Here is a 12,554-nt window from a genome sequence, read left to right as displayed (position 1 = left end):
ACTCACAGATCCCACTCAATACAGGAAACTAGTGGGGAAACTAAACTTCCTCACTAACACACGACTTGATATTGCTTATAGTGTTCAACATCTCAGTCAACACATGCAGAGTCCTCGAGATTCTCATCTAAAAGATGTTATGCATGTGCTCAGATAATTGAAAGGTGATCTTGGTCTGGGGATCTTCCTATCAAACAGTGCAGATTATAGATTGAGAGCTTTTTGCGATTCAGATTGGGCAGCTTGCCCTGAGACTAGGAAGTCACTTAGTGATTACATTGTATTACTTGGTGACAGTCCAATTAGTTAGAAATCGAAGAAACAGTCCACTGTATCCTTAAGCTCTGCAGAGGCAGAATACAGGTCTGCGAGAAAGGTCGTTGCAGAACTTGTTTGGCTATCCAAACTTCTGGAGGAGCTAACCATGCCTCTAACTCTTCCTATTCCAATCTACTATGATAACCAAGCAGCTTTGCACATTGCGAGAAATCCAGTGTTTCATGAACGAACAAAGCACATAGAGTCGACTGCTATTTTGTTAGGGATAAGCTCATTGAAGGGATGATTTCTCTGCATTATATCCACACAGATGACCAACTAGCAGACATACTTACTAAATCTTTGACGGGCATCAAGCATTCTTCACTGCTTCACAAGTTGGCAGTGAGTACCTCCCTTCCAACTTGAGGGGGGTGTTAAGATTAGAGTTGCATTGTAATTATTTAACTAGTAGCCATATTTGTTAGGATTGGCTATGGCTATTATTGCAATTAGTTAGTCAGGATGTTAGCTAGTGGTAGATGACATAAGTACAAATATAGTGTCTTGTATATAGGCGCACTAGTTCTGATTTCTAACTAATAAGAAATATTTTTCCAGTTTGAGATTCTCTCGAAGCTTCCTCGTCTTCTCTGAGCTCCATGGCTTTCAGTCATGGCAGTTGAGCTTCAGCTCAAACATTTCTCCAATAGCCCTCAGTTTTGACAGAGTTATAACGTTATATATATCAATCGTTAAGGAGAGCCCCTAAATATCTCAAACTATGGGTTTATGAAGAATAATTCACAAATAAAAATGAGAGTAAGCAAAGATGCTTCTTACTTCTTTTTGTTTCTTTGCTCGCAAGTGCGAACGAGAAGCAGACATGCAGATTTCACATGCACAGCACCAATCCTGTACCATCAACACAAATTGTAGCAATTAATAATCTTACGAGGGTCAAAATATATAATTTCCTGTGTGAGTTCAGGCATTGAGTTTTTTTAAAATAAAATTTTAATATGTTAAACTACGTACATGACAAGTATCATAAGTTATCCTAGTTAATAATTCATGGGATTTAAAAAGAGCTTAAAAATCGTCATCAAAGAAAGAAAAAATTATTCGATTTCTCAAATAATTATAGCACCTTCAAATAAAACCATAAGTTTTACTTGAGAGGATAAAGCAAAATAGCAAATTTTCAGAAAATTATAAACAGCTCACCTTGTACTTTTCTCTATGACTTGGTCGCATAACGCAACCAGATGAGAAAAATCAACATCAGGAATCTCACTGCAAATCATTTGATAAATTAATGTGAAGAAATTAGTTGCATGAGATAAAAAAATAAAAAATCGAATTTATCGTAGAGTTACTAATTTTGGTGTCTTTGATAAAAGTATAGATGTATGACTTTCTTCTAGATAAGAGAGTACTACATGTCATTTTTCATTCGCGATACAATAGCTTCGATTTCAGCACAATAATCCTCTAACGTTTGCACTACAAATTGAGGATTTTGTGCCCTCTTAGATATCATTAGGTGTTCAAACTGATCATTCACCAAACCCTGCATAAAAACAATTAAGGATAATTTTAAGTCAAACTACACATAAAAATAATCAAAAGAAGACAAAAAAAATAAGTTCAAACAATATAGAGATAGATAAGTAATTAGATTATATTCTACCTTTTTCAACATTTGGTTAAGAAGTGCTAGTTGGATTTCCTTCAAAATTCTCAATGCCATAGCAGCTGCAAAAGGAGATTAAAGAAAACAACTGCATCATGAACTAAACGGAAAAACATCTACTTTTTGTTACACTAGAAAGTGAAATTTACCGAAAAAATAATTAAAATTTAAAAGGACTTTGTTGGCTATAGGTCATAAATCACAAATATTTTGGCTAATTTGGGAATTGTTGACGCAAAAGAAAAAGCAACCCCGATTTATTGAAAGGAAACAAACACATACAAAAGCAAAACCAAAGTTAAATAAATGAATAATTTTTGAAAGATTTGCAAGGTGCATGATAGGTACATGACAATCTTACAATTTTCGTCATCATTAACAAGTAATTAACTCATATAGCTAAATTTGAACTTGTTTGGAATTGAGCCCTAGACGACTAGAGAGGAGAGAGACAGGAAAGTTAGATCGGACTGACCGGTTGGAATGATTACCAAAGTTTCCGACAGTTAGACTGTTTGAGAGTCTTGCAAGACTTTAAAGAGTTAACAACAAGATAAAAGGAAAATGATTGAGAGATTTAATTGTGTACGACCATTCGAGATTCATGTTAGTATACTCGATATCGCATAGATCAATTGCAAGGAGATCTAGATTGAATAAAAAAGATCGATTCATGCTTGATACGATAGAGATCATACGTAGTAATTGTTGTACCATCAATATACAACTCGTAATAATAAACTAGTAATTATAACCGAGAAGGCTAACCATTTCTCAACAGGAAAAAAATTTGTACAAGATTATATATCAAACAAAGTAGTGCATCAAAAGGTCTTCAACAATAAGGTTAACTAAAACTAACCAACTTTTTATGTTACAAGTGTTACTGAACTACATGCGATCGATGTTATAGATGAAATCATGAACAGAATTTCTAAGTGATATATATAGAAACAATAAAATTTATCAATGCAAATCTTTTTCTTTTTCTCTATTTACCAGGAGATGTAACAAGTTAACATCAAAATAGACTCTTACCTATGATCAATACTTTTCTGAAAAAAGGCTCAATTCATCAATGAACTCTTCTTTCTGAGGGAGGTGTTTATATAAGTCCAAAAATGATAAGTCCTCATTTATTACAATTTCAGTTACGAAATGAGAAATAGTTGAAATAAGATTTGAAAATGGGACACGTTTTTTTTCCATGTAGGTTAAAGATTCTTTTGATTTTGCATTAAGTGATGAGTTTAGTTTAAAGTTTGTTTTGAGTTTAAGCTAATTACGGTGTAAAATTACCTTTTTATCACTATAAGATCATCCAGTTTAAGCCACCCTTTTTAAAAAAAATCATATCAGCCAGAAAATCAATTTTTTGGCGTCAGAAAAGTGTGAATCCGTGATGTATGTTTAATCCACACACCATACGTTGCGCTTTTACTACGGGAACAAAACCCCCAGGCCTTTCATGCATCCTAAATTGCTGGTTGTATCTCTACATGGATAGATGGCAATAAATTATTATTAGTATCTCAACACGGATAGATGTCAATTACCCTCTTTTCGAGTCGAGAAGGAAAATAAAGCTTGTTGGTGTTTGAACCATCTTGAACTCTCAGCTTTATTATAACAATTTTTTTATCTTTTTGGTTAGATGAGATATGCACCGCAACTCTCAAATTAGTAAATTTAGAGAGGAAGAAAAAAATACGCTGCTGATTTCCAGTATATCTTACCATTCAAACTACTATTAAACCATACTTGATACAAGAAATAATGAGCTTTATATTAGAAAAAATACAAGCTGGACCAAAAACTTGAGATATGAAAGTTCAAAAAACCCAAGCTTTAGACTACTGAATCAAATACATTTGAAATTTAATGAAAATAAATTCTGCACAAAAAAAAATGGAGACAAACCAAGCTTTAGACTATGTCAGCTCGGTGCACAAAGCAACTCGCGTTAATGTAGGGTCTGGGAAAGGGCCGCACCTCAAGGGGGTGTGATGTAGGCAGCATACCCTTAAGCAAGCATCAGTGGCTGATTCCGCGGCTCGAACCCGTGACTACTAATCCATAAATTTTCACCCAACTTGTTAAGCTAAACAAAGAAAACAAAATACCTCTTCTAAGTTGAGTATCTAATATTCTCATACTCAATCTTTCCATTAAATTTGCTTACTCTACCAAACACAATTTAGAAATATTAATATCAGAACTGCTACTCACATCTTTGAGACTATTCTCTAAGGCAATAACCAAGTTGTCAAAGTAATCTCCAGTGACCTTAGTCAGCCAAATAAGTTTGGAACGAAAACGTTTGAAATTTTCGCAAAACCCTTGCTCTGTATAATCCAATTTCTCGGTAGATCCAAGATGATCCAATAATTCTTTCTCTGCACAATAATGAAGTCGCTCTAGACCTGCCTCTGCTTCCCCTTGCAAGAACTCGAAAAATTGCATTTTCGTCTTCTCTTTTTCCGGCAAATAAAATCCATAAGCATAAGACCATTTCAAAACTCTTCTACATTCAACAATTTGTTTCCAAGCTAATACAATAAATTCCAATCTATCCTCATATAAATAGTCCAATTCACTTAGTTTCTTCACTCCTTCATCTCTCATCTTATTTAAATCTTGTAATGCCTTTTGTTTTGATTTCTCATTAGACATCCATCTCTCATAGTAATGTGTGTACCTTCGTACATTTTTCTTGGCTTCCTTTATCTCTTTGTTTTCCACATAACGATTACAATTACCATAACAAGTAACCCACTCTTCTAAACAAAGCCAACAAAATTGGTACAAACACCTACAAGTCATATGCATACATCCCATATTTTTCTCAATAGCATTCTTACATTTAGGACACTTTTTAGTGAAAGCCAAAATCCAATTCGTATTTTCAGCTTCCTCAAGATTTCTAATTCTCCACTTAGCTATAGTATCACAATCAATCGGACGATGATTCTCATCCAAGCAATTCCAACAGAAAACATTAGAACAATCACAAATCACATCGTAATTTTCACTCAAAATGTCAAATATTTTTACTGCATTTTTACATCCAGGGGCAGGACACCACTCGATTCACCTATTTTCTTCAACATAAGATCTTATCAAATAATCATAATACTTCAATCTATCTTTTTCCGATGCTAATATAACAGTCATACTTTGACCTACCATGATGTTACAAGATGGTTTAGGACAACGTAAGACAAGACATTTAGGACCAATATTAATTGACGTACTAATGTAATATTCCCAACATACCTTACAAAAAGGGTGTTTACAATCACCAAATGCAACCTTTTCAAGAGAATACTCCTCAAAACAGATCCCACAAGTCAACAATCTATTAGAATCCGAAAACGTTCTTTTTCCTAAAGGGTTTTCGGTTTCTTTTTCAGATAACATACCTATAGCTTTGCGAACTTTGGATTGGTTAGCGAACCATTCTTCATTAGCTCTGTATATATTCCATTTATAGTGGAGCAGAAGAGCTAATGAAACGTCTCTTGGAACCGAAAGAATCATCGAAGTTCTTGAGATATAATTTTTCATGAGTTGACAAATATCTTTATCTTTCATGATTCTGTAATTTTTCTTGCTTTGGGAGTCTAAGGGTTCGTCAATGGTGCCGTCATCACTGAAAACTTCCTCCTCCGAATCCATATCATAAATATCATGATCGGAATCCATTAGCAAATTGTGAAAGAGAAACAAGAATTTTAGAGAAATCCTAGGGTTTTGGGAGGATCTTAGAATAAGAAACCTAATGGAATTTGGAGGCTTTTAGATACGTATGGTTTCAAGCAAAACAAAACAAAAAAAGAGGAGATCAATATGTACTATAAAATTGCCCAACCTAGTAAAGGGGCTTGGGCTCGAAAAAGACATCCTAAACCTATAGGGTTTCAACCCAAAAAAAAAAAAAAAAAACTAGCAAAAGTAGGAAGCTCTTGTTCTTGGGTTAAATTAAAAAATAGTCAGATTTACATGTGGTAATTGAAAAATAGCCGTAGTTTTAAAAGTAATCTAAATTTAGCCACTTTTTATATAAAGATAAATCTGAATGAAAACATTGTTCAAAATCCGAAAAATATTCCAGCATAATATACTGGAATTCGAATTTTTGACATGTGAACTTCCAGAATAATATACTGGAGTTCCAGTATATTATACTGAAACTCCAGTATATTATGATGGAGTTCCAGTATAAATATACTAGAACTCCATCATAATATGCTGGAAGTTCATACACACGTGCTCCAATCTCCACTATATTATGCTGGAACTTTCCGTGTGCTGGAATTACAGCATAATATGCTGGAAGTTCATACACATGTGCACCAATCTCTAGTATATTATGCTGAAATTTTTCTTGTTGCAGCAAAATAGTGGCTATTTTTCAACGACTTTGCAAACGCTATCTATTTTTCAATTACTAATCCGAAAATTGGCTAGCCCGTGCTATTTAGACCTTGTTCTTCCTTTTTTGAAAAAAATATAATGTTTGGTTTATTATTTTTAATTAAAGTCTAATGAAGTACGTTAGAGGTCTTATGATATATCATATGGAATTGTTGGACAGTACGTGTATACCTCATATTTAATTTGATTTATAATCGTGTCTTATTCAATCTACCTATATCAACAATGCTCTCCGATCTAATCATTTGTACAAAGCTTCTTGATGTGGTTCAAGAGTGCCCTTGCTTTTTGTTAGGATCGAAATAATCAGGTGTGCGGAAACTAATCAAATATAGTATCTTATAAATCAGACAATAAAAGAGAAATAAACCAAAAGAAACACAAATATTTAATGTGATTCGGTCAATTGACCTACATCCAGAGGCTGAGATGAGTAATCTACTAATTAAATAAAAGAGAATACAAAATATCGAGAGAACAACTTCACAAAGATGCAAACACAAGTGGCAGGATAACACTTGTCTCACAAATTCTCTCCCTAAACAAGACTCTCAAACCTCCTATAGCTACATTATAGATGCTACTAAATTAGAAGGAATGATTCTCAATTTATAAAAATCTAAAACTTTTTCTTCCAAGAAAAAAGACTACGCAAATATGAAAAATTTATAATTTCTTTTTAGGAAAAGTAAAAATTTCCATCGAGAAAAAGAAAAATAAAATATAGTAAGAAAATCAGGACAAACCCCTAACATTTTTTGTAAAAGTCTTATTAGTTGTTATTAATTAATTAATGATATTCTTTAGATAGGACGAATATCTTACAAATAGATTGATTGGACCAAACCACCATATATATTTTGCGCACATAATTAGGTTGGACTTAAATGGAATAATATTCATATATCATTAAAATGACAACGATAACAAAAATAGATAAACGATAAGAAACAAACTTATAACTAGAAACGCATTAATTAAAAGACAAGATGACAAAACAATGATCGGAAAATGAAAGTTTTACATCCTCAATCAAGGTACTTAGGATGACCATCATTCTTCTCTCCATCATCGTTGGCATTACCTTCTCCAAACCCTATTCCACTGCTTTGACTTGCAACATTCTCATCTACTAGTTATTGATTGACTTGTTTCTTTTTTTCTTCAAGTTTAGCCCTCTTCACAGCAGATAGCTCTAGCAAACAATTGCACAGTGTGGTTTTTAATTAAATGATAAATTACTTTCTTAAATAGATGTAGTTAAAATCTTAAAACTCGAACTTGAAGTTGGAGAAATAATCATATTTCCATAATGAATGTTTTTGGAGTAGTTGACAAGTGCACAAATGATCGACTGATACAACGTAATAAATAAATAAATTTCGGGTGTATATATACTTTCAATAAATAAAGAAATTCATATGTTCAATGATACTTTGAGGTTTAAACTTTCTCAAAGTTGATATATACTAGGATTATTCAAGATCATTTCTCTGTAAGCTGGCTGAGCATAAGTTTCCAGCTCGTTTTTGTAGTAGTGAAAGCATTCCTTAACCGGCTCAAGGTTTGGGAAAACCTGAAATTAATCCTCTATTGTTTGCACTACAAACTGGGATTTTGTGCCCTCTCAGATATCATTAGGTATTCAAATTGATCATTCACCAAACCCTGCATCAAGACAATTAAGGATATAATTTTTTAAAGACAACGTACTACACTTAACAATAATAAAAAGAAAATGAGTTCAAACAAGATAGAGATATATAGTGTCATGTTAGATTCTACCTTTTTCAACATTTAGTTAAGAAGTGCTAGTTGGAGTTACGTTCTTTCAAAATTCTCAATGCCATTGCATCTGCAAAAGGATATTAAAAAGAACAACTGCAAAGTGAAAATCACCAATATAATAATTAAATTGACTTGTTTGAGTATAGTTCACAAATCACCAAGTATTATAATATTTTGACTAATTTCAGAAGAAGATCGTTGTTGAGGTAATATAAAAAGTTTCCTTTTTTTTTTTTTTGTGAGAACATATAAAGCATTCTACTTTCACGTCGCGAAAGGTGCTGGAGAGGGGGGAAGGAGAGATATCGATTCACTGAAAAGGGAGATGAACAAACACAAAAAGAAAACCAAAAATAAGTAAATGGAAAATTTTAATATAATTTTGAAGGATTTTCAAGATGCATTATGAGAGGTATAACTATAACAAATCAGCATGACACGTCGCAGGGTCCTAGGCGCAACACCAGGGAGAAACATCCACCCAAATATATAGACCATTATGTGGTCCCAGATCCCAAGAGAATAAACCTCTGCCAAGTCATTATAGAAAAGGACAAAGGACAGCCTTGCACCGAATAGCATAAATAGGAGAAGAATCAACCAGAAATGCTATGGATGAACTTGCTTATAATTCTTTAGCTTAGAAATTAGATCTGGAACCTCCCTTTTCTCAGTTTTTACTTTCTTTTTGCTCTAGTTACTCCCAGAAGTTGAGGAACAAACTCCTCTTTATGGTCTGGAAATCAGTTTATCGTCAATATAATTTCACTTGTTGCATTTGGTGCTTTCATTGACCCTTCCACTTCAAATGGGTGATGTAGCTCACAATACCCGTTTGAAATCATTGGATGAAGTTGTTAAGCAAATCCAGGCTGACTCTGCTTCACATACCAATGCTCTGGAGTCCATTAACACTGTCCTTCAAGATATTGTTTCTCAGCTGGCATCTATCCGTCCATCGTCGTCGGCAACGCCGCCGCCCACTACTGGCCCTCTTTCTTCTACCCCAAGTCCTTCTTCTACACCTTCACCACATACTTTTACCCATCTACCAAACTCTGCTCCTACTTTAGCCTAACAACCACAACAAGAGATTTATCCAATGACCCAACAACCATTTATGCCCTTTCGGCATGATAAACCAGCACCAATCGATTTGCCCAAGTTCGACGGTCTCTACGCTGAGAGTTGGACTTTGCAAGCTACTCAATATTTTGACAGGTATCATGTTGCCGATGAGGACCGCTTGGACCTTTGTTATTTATTTCTTGAAGGCGAAGCAAGGGAGTGGTACCATTGGATGTATCGCAATCGTCAGTTGTGCGGGTGGGCTCACTCTCTCAAAGTTGTTGTGTATCGCTTTGGGACCAAGTCATTGGAATCTCCATAGAGGTTGTTGGCTAAATTGCATATGACTTCCTCTGTCCGTGAGTATCTTTCTTAGTTTGAAAAACTTGCAAATCGAACAATGGAGATGTCACCACCGATGCTCAAACATTGTTTTACATCTGGGCTTCACCCAGAAATTAAGCAGATGTGTTATTTTTTAGACAGGTGGATCTTAACGAGGCCATTGGGCTGGCATTTTTGCAAGAAGAGAAACACTTGGCCCAACCCAAATTGTCGCCCCGGCCAACTACGTTTAGTAGACCCACTTCCCTCCCTTTCGCCCATCAAACTGCATCTCACCCTAAACCAAACCAGCCCCTTTCCCCGTCATCACCTTTTTTGACTGTTTCTTTATCGGGTGTTGGTCGTGTACCTTTCAAGAAACTTACACAAGTGGAACTACAACGCAAATGCAACCTCAATCTTTGTTTTAAATATGATGAAAAATGGCAGAAGGGTCGTCGTTGTTCATCCCAACCTTAACTATTTCTTCTCGTGCCAGAAGAAGATACCACCGATGAGACTCCTTTAGACACCTCACCTTTGGAATATTGTAACCAGGGTGGGTGAACCCTTATAGATATCAGGTATATCCACATATATAGAGTTAAAAGATATATGGAGTCCAAAGGGTAAGGGTTTTCTTCGGGGATCAAGAGATGGAATATATAAGGCCCCACAAGTTTTGAATTCGCCGCTAGGGAATTCACACGAAAGGAAACGAGGAATTCTCAACGAAAAAAGTGCTCTCTGAACCGAACATGAAAGTAGTTTTCCATCAGATGGCTTTTCCTGTAACTCTACTCTCGACTTGGATTATATATCCAAAAAGGTCCGCTCTCGGCCAATCCACATGCTGCCTAGTAGAGATATGGTTATCTGAAGTGGATTCTCTCTTTTGTAGTAGATGCTTGTTTACGTACTACCCCTTAGGCCTAGGGCTTCATCGTATCCTGCTTAATCCTCTTTCAATTTCACTCGCTTCTACTTTTCTTTTTTTTATTGGCTTATTTATAAAATGGTATCAGCATTTGAGACGACTCTCCCCGACCAATCCTCAGTCGTTCGTCCTTGCCTAGAACCACTATCTCTTGATTGATCTATTTTTTCTACCTTTACAGCTCGCTTTGTAAGTTCACTAGCAATACATTAATACAGCACTAGCTATAGTAGTAACTAGTACAATGAGTCAGGGGTCGGGTGAATTCAATAATAGACGCTTGTTGCCATTCCAGCCTTCCTTCTCCTTTCAGGGAGCTGGTTGAGATATTGGGTTTTCTAATTTACTGCCTTTCTAATATTTTTGGATTGACATGAAGCTTTCTTGTTGTGTGATTCTGCCCCCCACTCTGCCAGCAGCCTATGTGTCGATCTATACCCAGTTGATCTACCGTTATTTTACTTTGCAATTGGTGAAATAATATCTCTCCCCCAAAAAGTATATTTTTTTACCGATGCACAAAGAAAATATTTTATTACGAATGAATAAGATATTGAGGAATTATCCATACTTCACCAGATAATCTCTCGGACAACCCTTCCCTCCTTACCATTAATCTTCACCCTCTTTCCAGAGGTCTACATCCGACTACCCTTCGATTTACGGGTACTGGCAAGGGAAATTCAGTTCAGGTTCTCATTGATGGGGGGGAGCACCTACAATTTCATCCATCTCAGGACAGCCAGAAAACTCAAACTACCCATTGAACCTGCTTTGGCATTTTTAGTGATGGTGGGAAATGACCAAACATTACGTTGTCTAGGAGTGATCCATGTAGTTTGTATTACCATTCAAGGATACTCATTTTCCACCACTTTCTTTGTTATTGTTTTACACGGTTCAGATGGGGGTGTATTGGTTGGCCACTATGGGGCCAAGCCTCTCTGATTATGTCAAATGTACTTTTGAATTTACCATTTCTAGCCAGCACATTCGTTGGGTGGGTGACCTTGTTTCTTCCCCAGCTCAGATAAATGTTTCTACCCTTCGTCATTTTTCCAAGACTGATTCCATTTCTTATGTTTTGCGTTTGGACCTTCACTCCACCAATACCACTGATCCATCAAAGTATACCCTGACTTGTCTTCACTCCTTGAGTCTTACCTTGATATTTTTCAGCCACCTACATCACTTCCCCCATCCAGATCCCAAGACCATCACATACCGCTTTTACTAGGAGCTAGCCCAATTAATGTATGCCCATATCGCTATCCCCATTTTCAGAAGGCAGAAATTGAGCGCCAAGTATCCTAAATGCTCAGAACGGGCGTCATTTGCCCCAGTTCTAGTCCTTATTTGTCCCCTGTTCTACTGGTTAGAAAGAAAGATGGCACATGGCAATTTTGTGTAGATTATCGGGATTTAAATTCCATCATAGTGAAGGATAGATTCCCCATCCCAACTGTGGATGAATTGTTTGATCCACAATTTATTTTAGTATTTTTCGATGATATACTTGTTTAAAGTTAATCATGGGACGCTCACTTGGCATATCGTGGCTCTGTGCTTGATATTTTGCACCAAAATTCATTGGTTGTCAAGCGTTCGAAGTGTCACTTTGGCCAAACATCCATTGCTTAATTGGGACATATTCTTTCTGTTGAGGGTCTTTAGGTTGATCTAGAAAAAATAGCTGCAATACTTTCATGGCCTATACCTTTATCAATTAGGGATGTGCGAGGATTTTTGGGTTTAACCAGATACTACCACCGATTTGTCAAAAGTTATGCACAATTAGCCTCCCCTCTTACAGATCTTTTAAAGAAGGATTCATTTATATGGTCAGATGAGGCATTGGTTGTGTAACAACCCGATCGGTCATTTTGAGCTCTAGCACATTATTTGATAATTTGAGACCTTGAGTAACTTCACTTCAGGTATTATGACTTGTACACGTGATCATAATTGAATTTTGGGAAGTTCGGAGTTGATTTGGGAAGAACATTTTAATTTTGGAAGTTTTGAGTTGGAAGAATTGACTAAGGA

The 12,554-nt window shown here is 35.7% G+C and overlaps 2 protein-coding genes across 2 annotated transcripts; both read right to left on the bottom strand.

The window, feature by feature from the left end:
• Positions 1-1,097: 1,097 nt before the first annotated feature.
• Positions 1,098-4,123, bottom strand: LOC138891402 (histidine-containing phosphotransfer protein 1-like). The gene is made up of 5 exons (XM_070189748.1): positions 4,078-4,123; positions 1,952-2,016; positions 1,701-1,831; positions 1,486-1,554; positions 1,098-1,173 (listed from the first exon to the last, which is right to left on the bottom strand). Exons 1-5 carry the CDS (start codon positions 4,121-4,123, stop codon positions 1,098-1,100), a joined length of 387 nt encoding a protein of 128 aa, XP_070045849.1.
• On the bottom strand, positions 3,825-5,659 carry LOC104095894 (probable E3 ubiquitin-protein ligase ARI8). The gene is made up of 2 exons (XM_033656028.2): positions 5,231-5,659; positions 3,825-5,038 (listed from the first exon to the last, which is right to left on the bottom strand). The coding sequence occupies exons 1-2, from the start codon at positions 5,657-5,659 to the stop codon at positions 4,133-4,135; spliced, it is 1,335 nt and encodes a 444-aa protein (XP_033511919.2). The 3' UTR covers positions 3,825-4,132.
• Between the last annotated feature and the right edge of the window lie 6,895 nt (positions 5,660-12,554).

This window comes from Nicotiana tomentosiformis, chromosome 11 (assembly GCF_000390325.3).
Source record: "Nicotiana tomentosiformis chromosome 11, ASM39032v3, whole genome shotgun sequence".
NCBI classification, from domain to species: Eukaryota; Viridiplantae; Streptophyta; class Magnoliopsida; order Solanales; family Solanaceae; genus Nicotiana; species Nicotiana tomentosiformis.
Note: the sequence above shows the minus strand (reverse complement) of the source record. Positions and strands in the feature narration are given on the sequence as shown.

Bases quoted from the DNA above. Each gene is read 5' to 3' on its own strand.
- LOC138891402 (XM_070189748.1), bottom strand. From the start codon at position 4,123: ATGGAAAGATTGAGTATGAGAATATTAGATACTCAACTTAGAAGAG. The intron at 1,832-1,951 runs GTAGAATATAAT...GTTTTTATGCAG, and splicing joins TTAACCAAATGTTGAAAAAG to GGTTTGGTGAATGATCAGTT. The intron at 1,555-1,700 runs GTAGTACTCTCT...AATGATTTGCAG, and splicing joins TCGCGAATGAAAAATGACAT to TGAGATTCCTGATGTTGATT.
- LOC104095894 (XM_033656028.2), bottom strand. From the start codon at position 5,659: ATGGATTCCGATCATGATATTTATGATATGGATTCGGAGGAGGAAGTT. The intron at 5,039-5,230 runs GTATGTTGGGAA...AGGTGAATCGAG, and splicing joins GTAAACACCCTTTTTGTAAG to TGGTGTCCTGCCCCTGGATG.